General features: G+C 44.9%; 1 protein-coding gene across 1 annotated transcript in view; it reads left to right on the top strand.

The window, feature by feature from the left end:
• COL28A1 (collagen type XXVIII alpha 1 chain) overlaps window positions 1–13,716 on the top strand; it is a 689,953-nt gene that overhangs the window by 487,680 nt on the left and 188,557 nt on the right. The window contains exons 25-26 of the mRNA XM_086941924.1: window positions 6,233–6,301; window positions 7,200–7,268. Of these exons, the coding sequence (XP_086798050.1) occupies window positions 6,233–6,301; window positions 7,200–7,268 (138 nt within the window). The remainder of the gene's footprint in view (window positions 1–6,232; window positions 6,302–7,199; window positions 7,269–13,716) is intronic.

Consider the following 13,716-nt stretch of genomic DNA (forward strand, 5'->3'; position numbering starts at 1 on the left):
ACAACCTGGAATGGGACGGAGGGCAAAAAAACGATGGATTTAGGCCCAGATCTCTGTACTGGGGTGAATGTGTGACAATGTACTGTATTCTGTCCAACAATTGTTCTTTTTGCATTTGTCACCTGAGTGGGACGGGTATGCCCAGACTCACGTCCCGTGCTCTCCATGCCACTGGAGTCAAGCCTACCTGGCTGATGGGAGCTGAAAGCCCGAAACCGATCCTAGGATGCTTGTTTGCCGTCCAGGGAGGACCTGACCTGGCAGTTCAGGCTGGACTGTTCCCATTGGGTGCAGGGTAATGACTGATTTGCATATGGCTGGGTCCAAACAGGAATGGCTTGGTGAGCAAAAAACCAATGGACTTAAGCCCAGATCTCTGTACTGGGGTGAATGTATGACATTGTTCTGCATTCTGTCCATCAAGTGTTCTTTTTGCATGGCTCACTGGAAGTGGACAAAACACTTGTAACATAGATTTCAACACATCTCCTGTTTACGTGTAGCAGAACCGGATGCATCAACCTGGTTGCACGAGATAAATCGGCCCATCGCACCGGATTCAGCACTTTGCCTCCAGAGATCGATGCATCAAACACTGTATTGCAGCTGCTGCAGCATAGTGAGATCGATGCATCCCCTCGACTTCATGGCAGAATCTGGCGCAATCTTTGACGCCTCTTGACCTCAGCACTCGTCTTCTGACCTGACGCATCACCTTCACTGCGTGGAGAAGATCGAAGCATCCTGCACGTGCAGGCCTCGACATCAGCGCATCTCGCTGTTTGCGACCAGGAAAGGTACTTTGTTCACTGGGGCCTGTGTGGTCCTGTAGCTGACCGGCGCATTATTGCGTTCAGCATGAACTTTAACTTTGTCCAAGTCCAGCATGAACTAAAGTGAACATTTTAGCTAACTTGTTTCTAAGCGCTTTACTGCATTTATTCTTTTAAAATTCAATATCTCAACTTCTATACTTTGGATTGTCGTTTTGGTCTTGTTTTGTCCAGAATATAATGGCCTAGTTTTGTAAACCAGTGTGGAGTCTTTTTGTGGTGAGTTCATTGTGTTACTTCACACATTGTGTCTTTGGATAAGCCTGACTGCTCTGAGGCAAGCGACCAGAGGGTGAGCACAGGTTATATTTTAGTGCATATCTAGCTAACCCTGACTAGAGTGGTGGTCCCTGCCTGGCCTGAGTGCATACCTCAGCCATCCAGGGGATCCCATTTCTAACAAATATTATGTGAGTGTCTTCAATGCCCCAGAGTTTTACCTGCTTGGAAAAGATTTGTGGCAAGGATTCAGATGCTTTGGTTTTGAAGCAGACGATGATGGCTCAAAAGCGGATCTTCTCCTCTTACCTTATAATATGGACACTGGCATTTACTTCAACTGGAATGATACCAGTGGCCCAAAGACTTCATCAGAACCATGAGGGGAATTTCCTACCCCTCTGGCTCAGCGTTGGAAGAGGTCTCTTCTTTCACAACAGTTGCTCATTAGGTAATGGCGGCTAAGGAATTGACTTTGGTTTCTGTGGAAGTGTAGTTTAACATTTTGACAGAAACCTTGCATCCCTCCACATGTTCTATGAAGCCTTTGATTGTGTTTAATGAGGCGTTTCTGGACCCGATAATGGCTGCATGGAAGAAATGCTTTTTGGACCCAGCATTGCACAAAAGAGAACGCCAGACACCTTAAACCTGCTCCGAGTCACCTGCACTCATTGCACTCTCATCTGTCACTGGAGAGTTGGGTTGTTAGTGTATCACCTTCTCTTTGAACATGCCAGCAGACAGCTAAAAGATGAGTGAGGTGAGGTCAATAATGCACTTATATTCGTAATCCCACCTCATAGGGCGGGGGACATGGGCAAAAGTGTGATGCATTGGACCGCTGCTATGTCATTGACAGCGGTCTGCTCTGCGTTGTTGCTGCGAGCACTATTGTCCAGTGCACTTTCGTAATCCTGCACACAGTCGTGAACTTGGAAAAGGTTCAGGGAATCCCTTAGTATCTGCTGCTATTAGTGGAGCCTACAATATTTGTAATCCAGCCCTGTAACTTCCTAACTTGAACTTCTGGTAAGGAAATCCAATACTTAAATATGTTTACTCACAAGTTAAGTAATTTCACTCCATACATAGAGCTTGGCGGCCATATTAGGTGTGGGCCAGGCCAATCGCGCGCTCTAACAGCGCTATAAAACGGAAGCAAGAACAAACCTCCAGTGATTAATACTAGAAGGACCCTTTCCCCTCCTGAGGCGGAAGCCGGGAGGTCTCTTTCTTTAACCTTTGTTTTGTAAACCCTAGGAAGTGTATTTTAACTTTGTAAAATTGTATTTGATTGCAAAATCTTTTTTAAAGTCTGCATTCCCTAGCGTGCTGCCCAGCGCTTGACCAAAAAGCGCTATAGAATAGAGACTCCTTAGCCCTCCTAAGCCCTCTGTGCTCCTCCCTTACCAGGACCGGCCTCGGCTGAGTATCGACGCCGAGGGCTGGGAATAGAACTTGGCGGCCATATTAGGTGTGGGCCAGGCCAATCGCGCGCTCTAACAGCGCTATATAAACGAACGGTCATGACTCCACGCAGCGGACGCGTACAGCAGACGTGCCGGACCTGCGCCGGAGTTGTGCCAGAGTCATGCCCGTTTGCGCCCGTTCGCGCACAGTCGGGCTTAGGGCCCAAGACTCCTGATTTCTATACCCCATGCCCTATAACATACTCCCGCTCGCATTTACTTACGCTCAATAGGACACTCCCATCACCTTGCTGCCATTCGATTGACCTTGGTCTCGGGTCCCCCTCCTGTAATAACTGCCCTTTCAGTATTACTGAGGCCTCTACCAAAACCACGCCAGCACAAAACAATAAGACAGTGGACACTGCTCTAAAGATGGCACTAGTTAATTGCCGTTCCTTACCAAAGCACTCCACAGAAATAGCTCTACTGATCGAAGATCTAAACGTGGACGTTTTGTTTCTAACAGAAACGTGGCTTGGCCCGTCCTCCGGTCCCGACATTACCCAGGCCCTACCTGCTGGATACCTGATCCAACATAGAGATCGAGAAATTAAAGTTGGCGGAGGGATCGCCATTTTATATAGGGAACATCTAACCTGTCGCCTGACTAACACGACTATCCTAGATTGTGAGAGCACACTATTCTCTATCTCCTACTCTCCAGAACTTTCTATCTCCGGTCTCTTAATCTATCGTCCCCCCGGCCAGGTTGGCCAATTTATTGAAGGACTAATTGAAACTATTCTGGACTCAGCCACTATGGTATCTAATTTTATAGTGTTAGGAGACTTGAATCTCCATTTTAACAACCCTTCGGACACTATTGCTATGGAATTAATCAAAGACCTAGCCGCATGCCAACTCAACTTGATTGTTCAACACCCTACTCACTCTAAAAGGCAACCTTTTAGACCCAATATTCTCCAATGTCGCGAACTTGTCTACATCCGCACCTTATTCTATCCCTTGGGCAGACCACATGGTAGTACCATTCTTATGGAAAATTAACAGACCTTGTACCAATCAACCCCCTCATAAAACTCTAGGTAGGCGATGGACAAAGTTAGAGCCCAGTGATTGGATAGACTCGCTGAAGCAGAACGAACCTATAAACAATCAAAATATCGACAAGGCCAACACAGATTTTAATCAATGGATAGAACAATCATTAGACAGTGTGCTTCCTAAAACACGCTTCTCTAAGAAAAAAGGTCCGAACAAACAGCCCTGGTTTAATTCAGAGCTGAGACTCCTTAAACAGGAGTGCAAACGAGAAGAAAGACAATGGCGAAAACTTTTTGACGAGGAGAAAAAAATTAAATACAAACTCACAATCAAGAAATACAAGATGGCACTCAACGCAGCTAAATCCACTTTCTATGCCGAAAAAGTTGAGAACTCTACCAACGCTCCGAGAGAAATGTTTAGAATAGTAAAAACGCTGATTAAGGCCCCTGACCCCCCTACATCTGATCTTTCACCGGAAGAATCTGGTGCTCGTTGCAACGAACTAGCAAACTTCTTTGCCACGAAGATTGAAAAAATTCTACTTTCCCTTCCCCCACCCCCAGTAGTAGAGCTCAATCCTCCATTGAGACATGATATCAACTCTACCTCACCTCATCTAGCATTTTTTCACCCTCTCAGTGATGACCTTTTCCCCTCCCTTTTCAATTCCATAAAGAGTGGTTCCCCTCTTGATCCCGCCCCTATGTCTATCCTGAAATTGTTCCTCCCCCATGTTAGTAGAAACATCATTGATCTTGTCAACACCTCCTTGGACTCCGGGATAGTACCTCAAGATTGGAAATTAGCCATGGTAAAGGCCCTGTTAAAAAAACCAAATCTTAACCCTGACGACTTCTCTAATTACCGCCCCGTTTCCCTCCTCCCCGGTATCGACAAGCTTGCTGAAAAGTGGGTCAATAAACAACTGGCATCCTATTTGGAGTCTCAAAACCTGCTACATCCCACACAAACAGGTTTCCGAAAAGGACAGGGAACTGAAACAGCTTTGTTGAGGGTAGTTGAGGTATCCAGGAGGATTCTGGACGCAGGTGGCAGCGCGGCCATTATCCTCCTGGACCTCAGCGCCACCTTTGACACGGTAAATCACCGTGTCCTCCTTGCCCGTCTAGAAAGAATTGGAGTCACAGGTAAAGCTCTTGAATGGCTTGAATCTTTTCTTAGCAATAGATTCTTCAAGGTCTTCTCAGATACCAACTGCTCCCTCCCAATACCATTACAATGTGGGGTACCACAGGGCTCCTCCCTTAGCCCCACACTGTTTAATGTGTATATGGCCCCCTTGGCAGAGGTAGTAGCCCCCTTCGGAATCCAACTGGTGAGCTACGCTGATGACACCCAGCTAGTAGTCTCACTCACCCAGACAGACTCCCCTCAGAACAATCTTTGTAGCTGCCTGGGTGAAGTCGCAGAATGGATGGATGCCTCCCATCTAAAACTGAATGGAGGAAAAACCGAGCTGATGTTGCTTGGAAGAAAGGCCACTTTTAACACCCCTTCTATGTGGCCCTCCTGCATGGGACCCGGACCTACCCCCAAAACGGAGATAAAAAGCCTAGGGTTTTGGCTCGATACGGAGCTTTCTTTTAAAACTCAGGCAAAAAAGACAGTGGCTACGTGCTTCGGCCTAATAAAAACCATTCGTAAAATTCTTCCCCAGCTACCTGAAACTGCGAAGAAAACCATAGTCCAGTCCCTCATCTTATCGAGGCTGGACTATGGGAATGCTCTCTACTTAGGAGCCCCCACTTCAGTCATCCGTCAACTGCAGATAGCTCAAAATTCCGCAGCAAGGCTACTCACCGGAACCAGCCGCCGTACCACCGCAGCCCCCGCACTAAGGGCCTTACATTGGCTCCCAATAAAAGAGCGAATCCATTTTAAAACTATCTGTCTGGTCCATAAAACTCTCTATGGGAATGGCCCCCCCATTCTGAAGGATATGATCAGACCATACATTCCATCCAGGCACCTTCGCTCTAACCAACAGAATCTCCTTATAACACCCAGGACCAACAAAGCCCGATCTGGGGACCGCCTTTTCTCCCGAAATGCAGCAAAGCTGTGGAATGCCCTTCCCCTATCACTTCGCTTAGAACCCAGCCTGCTGGTATTCCGAAAACAGCTAAAAACAGCATTGTTTCCTAGGCCATAAACTAGCCTTCTCCATCTTTCAATTTCTGCATCACCCTTCTATTTAACATCAAGCGCTGGGATGCTTCCGAGTAGCCATGCGCTATATAAGAGCCTTTCAATTTCAATAAGAGCCTTTCAACCTTCTGGTGCTAGCACATACAATTACATTAAGAATATTACAGTGAGTGGATGGATTTTGTTACGGTAATTTTAGCAACGTGTCTCCTCTTCGAGCAGCGTTTTCACTAGACTTCAATGGAATTCACAATATTTGAGGATTCTGTCAATTATTCAATCGTTTTAAGGTCTGTTTCTTTCAAATGTAAACAACGGGAGGAACACTAGCAAAGGAGTAAAACGTGATGTGTGTGAGTGATTAATTAATCAATGCTTGTACTTAACTGTAGATTTATTGCAGACTGTTTCACAAAAGGAAATTTGTATGAGACAGAGACGTGTCAAGCTTAACATGATGTGTTCCACGCTTCTCTCACTGCTGGGTTGAACAAGCCACTGACTGCATTCAATTTTCTTTGGGTTTAGGGGCCACCAGGATTGCCCGGACCTTCAGGGCCACAAGGGGTCGTAGGAACAGGGGACCCTGGACCCAAGGTACAGTACTCTGATTTTAGCATATTGTTTCTCTGTTCAGCCAATGGTCTTAGCTGTAGTTTTCCAAACCTGTGGATCAAAGAGGTCTGGCAGAAAGCTGTGATGGATCAACTTATGGAACATGATCAATCAATCTCAGTTAAGCACAATTTAGCAATCTTGAAAATGGAGGAGGTGCGACACTACCTGGTCTACTAAAAGCAAGGATGGTTTATTCTAAGCAGATTTGTCTCAGTATAACTGCATGTGTTTCAGGACTAATGCGAAAATGCACATCGGATTGAATAAAATTGTATTATTTATGTTATGGAGATATCGCTCAACGACACATAGTGCAGGGTTGGTCCCACCGCACATTCCAGTACCAAAGTCATAAGTAAAATGGCGGGCACGCCTTTCTCCATTACTTCCCTGTATCTCTATCAATAAAAAAGTGGATATAGTTATTATTATCTATGTTACTTTTTATTGTGTAAACGTAGAAAATGGCACTAGTCCCTGGATTTGCCTCGGTACAAAGCTTTAGTTAGGAATGGTATTGGTTCCAGTTCAAAAACAAAAGTATTGAACTTGCAGTTATTGACATTAATAGGAATGGTTAATATAACTTTGTATCAGGCAGCTCCATCCATTATTATGAGTAATTTTTTGAATAACCAGAAGACGCTAGTTCATTTCTATTATCAGAATTTTTATCAGCTTTAGCCAATGTATCTGTAAATGTTATAGGAGAACACTAAAATACTAAGGGTTAAAAACTGCATACAGTTCTTTAATAACCTTGTTAGATTAATTTGGTGTTCTGTGTAAGTACCTTCATGAAAACAATATAGATATATCCATACCTTATTGGTTTATGAAAATAGTCAAATATTAGTGCTTTTGTGTGTTCCTTCAGGGTCAGCCTGGAATTAGAGGTCCGCTTGGAGCCCCCGGGCCACGAGGGATAGGTTTGCCTGGTTTAAAGGTAATATTTTTATATTTATTTTTTGGTATGAAGCTTAAAAAGATGCATTATCAATTCAGGAAAGTAAAAACGATATGAGGAGAAATTGTAATTGTAACAGGCCGATTTTTTACTACCTGGGACTATGATGTTTCAGAAACCTTTCATGTATTAACTGATCCTGCTTTGCTAGAGTTCAGGTCGAGTCTTAAGGCTTTAATTAAAAACCTGTATGACGTAAAATCGCTACATTAATGAAGTTTATGATTACTAAAACATTATGTATGATGTTTTACATTGAATTATTAACAGTTTCACGCCCCTATTTTTATTTTTTATTTTTATTAAAATATTTGCGTTAAAAACCATAAGTAGGAAGGCCTTATTTGGACATCCCTCAAAGCAAGTAGAAAACCCGCACAGCGTAAAAGAAACCCTGCACGTGTTATAGTGAGCCTCTTCCCTCTTTTACCCATCCCCAAGCAATGGAAACAAACCCACTCCTGAGTCACAGCAATACCGAACATACACCAGCAAATGGTTGTTTTAGACTCCGTGTGCCTCATTTATGAAAAGTGATGCATCGCTGCGTGAAAACAGCGGTGCGTCACTTTTCATTGCGCCCTTGCGACACCAATTATGCGTCATATTTACAGTTTGACGCATCATTGCGCAAGGAGTTACAGATACGTGAGTATTTGTGACATATCTGTATGGCGCAAAAGTGACGCATTGCTGGAGTGTCACAAAAGTGACGCAACTCCAGCAAAGTGTCCTCCCATGTGAAAGGGCCTGCGTCAGTCTTACGCCTGCTGTGAGGCAGGCGTAAGATTTTGATGCATTTGAGTCCTAGAAGTGGCGCAGTGAAATCTCATAGATTTCACTGCGTCTCTTCCATGACCCTTTCTTGCGTCAATACGCCTCCCTTGCATACATTATACCTGGCGCAGGTATAATGTGGCGCAGGGGTTTACAAAGTGACGCATCTACCTAGATGCGTCACTTTGTAAATATGGCTCAACAAGGCGCATTTTTTACGCCACTGGTACGTCACAAAAAGTGATGCACCGGCGGCGTAAAAGTGACGCACCGCCTCATAAACGAGACCCCGTGTTTACATGTTCGTCTTCTATTAGCACACAAATCCGCGGTGGCTTCCACTGCTGGGCGTCAGCGGGCCATGGTTCGTTTGTTTTTGGGGCAAGTCCGCACTCAATAAGCCTCACTGCCTGTGAAGATACGTCCGCAGTATTATTTGCCAGTGGATTTTTACTTCTGGTGAAGTACACTGCTTCAAGTACTTCCACAATATAACTGCATATTTAATATGGGCTCTGGTATGTGCACTTGCTGATACCAGATTGCAAAGTGTGCTTGAAGATAATAAACGAAATTTAGCAGACAACTCAAGGAATTGGTTCCAATGCCCTTATCACCTGTGTTATAAACACATTTGATTGTTTGAATCTACTACCTACAAATTTGACTGATTATGTGTGCTTCTTTTTGTTGATTAGCTTCACAGGCAAAATGTTTGCTCGTTGTAGATTTTCACTGAAAGGTTTGCTTGTGAGCCAGGAAAGATACCGTGTGGGCTAAGATTGACTGCAATATTTGTTTTCACTTAAATGCGAATTTATCAGAAATGCCAGTACCTGGAGGCGGAGGCCCACATTACACAGTAGCTATCAGAATATGTAAACACTGGGTCCTAATGGCAGGTTGTTATCAAGTAAATAGAAGCTAACGACTGCCTGCTGCTCCTACTTCTGACAGGATATCATAGATACAAAGTTAATGATCTGTGCACGGCTGTTCGTGTTGAAAGTATGTAACAAGCAGTGGGAACAGTGTGTGGCCCAGATGCCAACTTCTCAATTTTTGCATCCTCCACGACTCTTATCCAATGACTAACAAATTGTACAGCCTTCTCTTAACATGAATCCTGCCTATTTTATGTATATTAGATGCTTTTCTTGAATTATTACGAGGAGGAAATGTACTGGGCTTGTTTCACAAATAGTTTACTGTGTGGTAGGCATGACTTACCCTTGGAATACTCCTGACTTACTCCTGAATTCCTGGAGTAAGCTAGGAGTATACCAAGAACAAGTCACAGTAAAATCATTGTGAGTCAGACTCATGTTTTGAAGTAGAGTCACCAAAGAGAAGCTGTTGCACATGAAACAGATACATCAATGTGGAGAAGTGTGGCTCACTGGTTAGAGGAGGAATACCCTGAAGCAGAGGTCAGACCCGGGACCAGGGTTCAATTCCTGACGCGGCAGGGTCTTGAGCCCAATTGTCCACGGACTCAATAATTCTCGCTTCGGTGCCCACTCTAATCACGGGTTCACACTCTGCAACTCTGGGCATTAAGCTTGCTTAATCTCCACACTCCCCCCCCCGCGGCGGGATGCCTGGCTTTCACCTTGGGGATGCCCAGTATGGGTTATCTCACAGGGATAAGCCAGGACGGGTTCCCAATGCAAGCGCCGAGATGCCCTAGGGTAAGTTGAGCGCTATATAAGAACACACATACATACATACATACATCAACTAGAGAGTTGACGTCAGTCGCAAATGCAAATGACACCTCCAAGCTGGAGGCAAAGATCACTAAAAATGAAAACCACATGAGAGAGGCCTTCTCTGTCTGCGGGCCCAGGATCTGTAATGATGTCCCTGCTGACATCGGGACTACCTGAACCTCCTAATCGGGAAGGAACTGAAGACACACTTCGTCAAAGAAGAACAAAAGTTACTTACCTGTATTTATTTTATTTTTATTTTATATTCTTCTATAGCGCAAGAATAGACCCCCAAAGGGGTATCTCCGCGCTTTGCCAGTAAGTGAATCCTCAGATGTTGAGTGAAGAGGAGAATGGAGTATTTAGAGAGAGAGATTATTTCAGTTAACGGGGAATAGATGTGTTTTCAAGACCTTGCGAAAGGTCAGATGATTGGTCAGTGTCCTTATCTCAAAAGGCAGAGAGTTCCAGAGCTTTGGTCCAAGGTGGGCTAGGGCTCGCCCCCCTTGTCTGGCCTTCTTAATTCTGGGCACCTGCAGAAGTTGTTGGTTCATAGAGCGCAGGATACGCCCAGGGGCATAAGGCAGGAAGATGTTGGCCAGATATTTAGGGCTTTTACCTATCACACTTTTGTGAATTGTGCATAGGGTCTTAAATTGCACTCGTTTTCTCACTGGTAACCAATGAAGTTTGGTCAGCAGGGGAAGGGAGGGAGTCCTAGGGGGGGCATTAAGGACTAACCTAGCTGCCGTATTTTGGATTACTTGCAGTTTTTTGATCTGCCCTTCATTTGCTCCCAAAAGAAGGCCGTTGCAGTAATCCACTCTGCTGATGATTAATGCCTGTACTAGTGTTTTTCTATGGCAGTCTGGCAGGTAGGGAAACACTCTCCTTAGCATGCCGATGGCTCGGAAACAGGTGCTTGCCACCTGGTTTACGTGGTCCTTGTAGGTAAGTGTTTGATCTATTAACACTCCTAGATTTCTCACTGTGTTTTTAGGGCTGTAAACTGTGGTTCTCCAGTATTGGTGTCTTTCATAGATTCACATGCTTGAATATTCCCCGTCATCGAAGTGGGAGTCCCACGGTACATAAATAGCAGTAATATATATGCATGTTTACATGAGAAATATCATAAATAAAATATACATACATATAATGCAATAGAAATGAAAACTTGAAAAGTACCATAGAACAGAATAGGCCCATTGAAAAGCCCAAGGGAGAATTCACTTTAGTAACATATTAGAATCATTATGTGTTGGTCCACATTCCAGCCAATCAGGCTGTAGCCTCCTCTAGAACCTTCTCTTCAGAAGCCCCAGTCCTCAGATTTTCGTAGCACAAGTAAGTACAAATGCTTGAGGAGAAGAGAGAGAGCCTCTGAGGGGAGGATGGGAGGGTCGCATGTGAATCTATGAAAGACACCAATACTGGAGAACCACAGTTTACAGGTAAGTAACTTTTGTTCTTCTCCAGTATTAGGGGTGTCTTTCATAGATTCACATGCTTGAATAAGAATAGAAAGCAGTAAATATACATTAGTCATAAAGGAATATAACAATTAAGTCTTGGCAAAACATATCACTTAATAAGCAATTTTAAAACCAAAACATGACAAAACCTTTATGACTGGAGGCGGGAAGCAACAGAGGCTCACTTTTATCGGAAAAGATTCCGCAGCACCGCTTGACCTACTGCCGCATCCGCGGCATCTGTTGATTGCAGGCAGTAGTGCTTCGTAAAAGTATGGCTGCTAGACCAAATAGCAGCTCTGCAGATGTGTCTCAGAGGTACCCCCGCAAAGAGGGCAGCAGAAGTCGACACAGCTCTCGTGGAATGAGCTCGAGCCGGAGCAGGAAGGGGCTTGTCAGCCCGTTGATGACAGTAGGATATGGCAGACGATATCCATCTGGTGATAGTCTGTTTAGTTACAGGTTGTCCTTTGCACACTGGGCCATATGCTACAAACAATTGATCAGTCTTTCTAAATGTAGCTGTGCGTTGAATGTAAAATTTAAGGCAGCGCTTCACATCCAGAGTGTGCAAAGAGCGTTCCGCTGCAGATTGAGGTGCAGGGAAGAAAGTCTTAAGGACAATAGGTTCATTGAGATGGAAGTCACTGGGAACCTTAGGAATAAAACTGGGATTTGTTCTCAAAGTAACAGCCTCGTTGGAGAACTGTAGAAACGGTGGCTGTATAGTAAAGGCTTGGATGTCGCTGACGCGCCTGGATGAGGTCAGAGCAAGCAACAGAGCCACTTTCCAAGTGAGGAATTTTCGATTGGAAAAATGGATGGGCTCTAATGGAGGCAAAAGTAGTTGAGACAAAACTAAGTTCAGTCGCCAAGAAGGTGGAGGCCGACGGATTGGTGGGAACATCCGAAAAAGGCCCTTGAAGAATTGCCTGATTATCCTGGAGGAGTACAAAGATGTTACGCCATCATGGCGAAAACGAGAGATTGCAGCTAGAAAAACCTTTAGAGTGGAGTGTGATAATCCTGATCTTGCTAGAGACAAAAAGAACGGCAAGATTTGTTCTGGCTGAGCACACATGGGATCCAGTGTTTTAGTGGTGGAGCACCAAGCACAGAAACGCTTCCACTTCAACTGGTAAGTTTTGATGGTAGATGGGGCGCGAGCACTTGCTAGCACTGCCCTACAATCTTTGTCGATATTCATGTGTGCAAATTCATTGTACTCAGGTTCCAAGCATGAAGTTGGAGATATGCTGGATCTGGATGGCATATTTGACCTTGTTGCATTGTGAGAAGATGTGGCAGAGGATGCAATTGTATCGGATGTGTCAGAGAGAACAGAAGAAGATCTGAGAACCAAGGACGTCTCGGCCATTTGGGTGCGATCAGGATTATTCGACATAGTTGGAATCTCATTCTGTGTAACAGACGAGGAATGAGCGGCAGTGGAGGGAATGCATAGATGAAGTCGTTCGACCAGTCTATTGAAAAGGCATTCCCGCTCGACTCCTTGTGTGGATGCCGGCTCGCAAACCGTTGACACTTCCTGTTGAGAACAGTTGCAAAGAGATCCAACTGTGGTCGGCCCCACTGTCGAAAGATGAAATCCAACGTTGGTTGGTTGAGTTCCCATTCGTGGTTGTCCGAGAGGGCTCTGCTGAGCGAGTCCGCCAGCACATTGGCCACACCTGGTACATGGATAGCTTGGAGATGTATTTGCTGTTGGAGAGCCCAATCCCATATTTCCTGTGCCAGTTGTGACAGCACGAGAGATCTTGTGCCACCCTGTTTGTTGATGTAGTGCATGCTGGTGGTATTGTCCGTCCTCACCAGCAATTAGGTATGGGCGGAAAATCCGTTTCGCTCGCGGATTTTGCGGATTTTCGGGAAATCCGCAATCCGCGAGATTCGCGAATCTCCCGCAAAATCCGCAAATCCGCGAGCAGCGGATTTTGCTCGCACTGCTCGCACTGTTCGCGTGAGTTCGCGGCTTCCCAGTACAACTTCGCGCCCCGCGAATAAGTGCTAAATTGCAGAAATACGATCTTAGCAAAACTGAAACTACTTGCCAGGTTCAAAAGTTCAGGCTCATCATTAGTAGCCATTTCCTGTAGTGCTTCCCGAGGGGCCCCTCCAGAGTTCAGTTGCCAGTTGCAACTATTATGTGACCCTGCTCTGAACCTCAGAATAGTTACACATATGCCACAAAGGTCCTGAATTACAGCTAAGGGAGACAAGCAGGAGCCAGGCTGGAAGTTAAAATCCATTAATCAGCCCCTAATTCATTATTGTCAGTTGGGGCAGGGCAGGTGTTGTAACTAATTTTGCAACAATGAAAGCACTTAGCAAGTGCAAAAGATCACTAATCAGGGCGCACTAAGGAAGCAGGTGCCAGCTAAAAAAATATTCTGTGACACATTAATCAACCCCAAATTAATTCAGGTCACTTGAGGCAGGGAA

The sequence above is a fragment of the Lissotriton vulgaris genome, chromosome 10 (assembly GCF_964263255.1).
Source record: "Lissotriton vulgaris chromosome 10, aLisVul1.2, whole genome shotgun sequence".
Taxonomy (NCBI): domain Eukaryota; kingdom Metazoa; phylum Chordata; class Amphibia; order Caudata; family Salamandridae; genus Lissotriton; species Lissotriton vulgaris.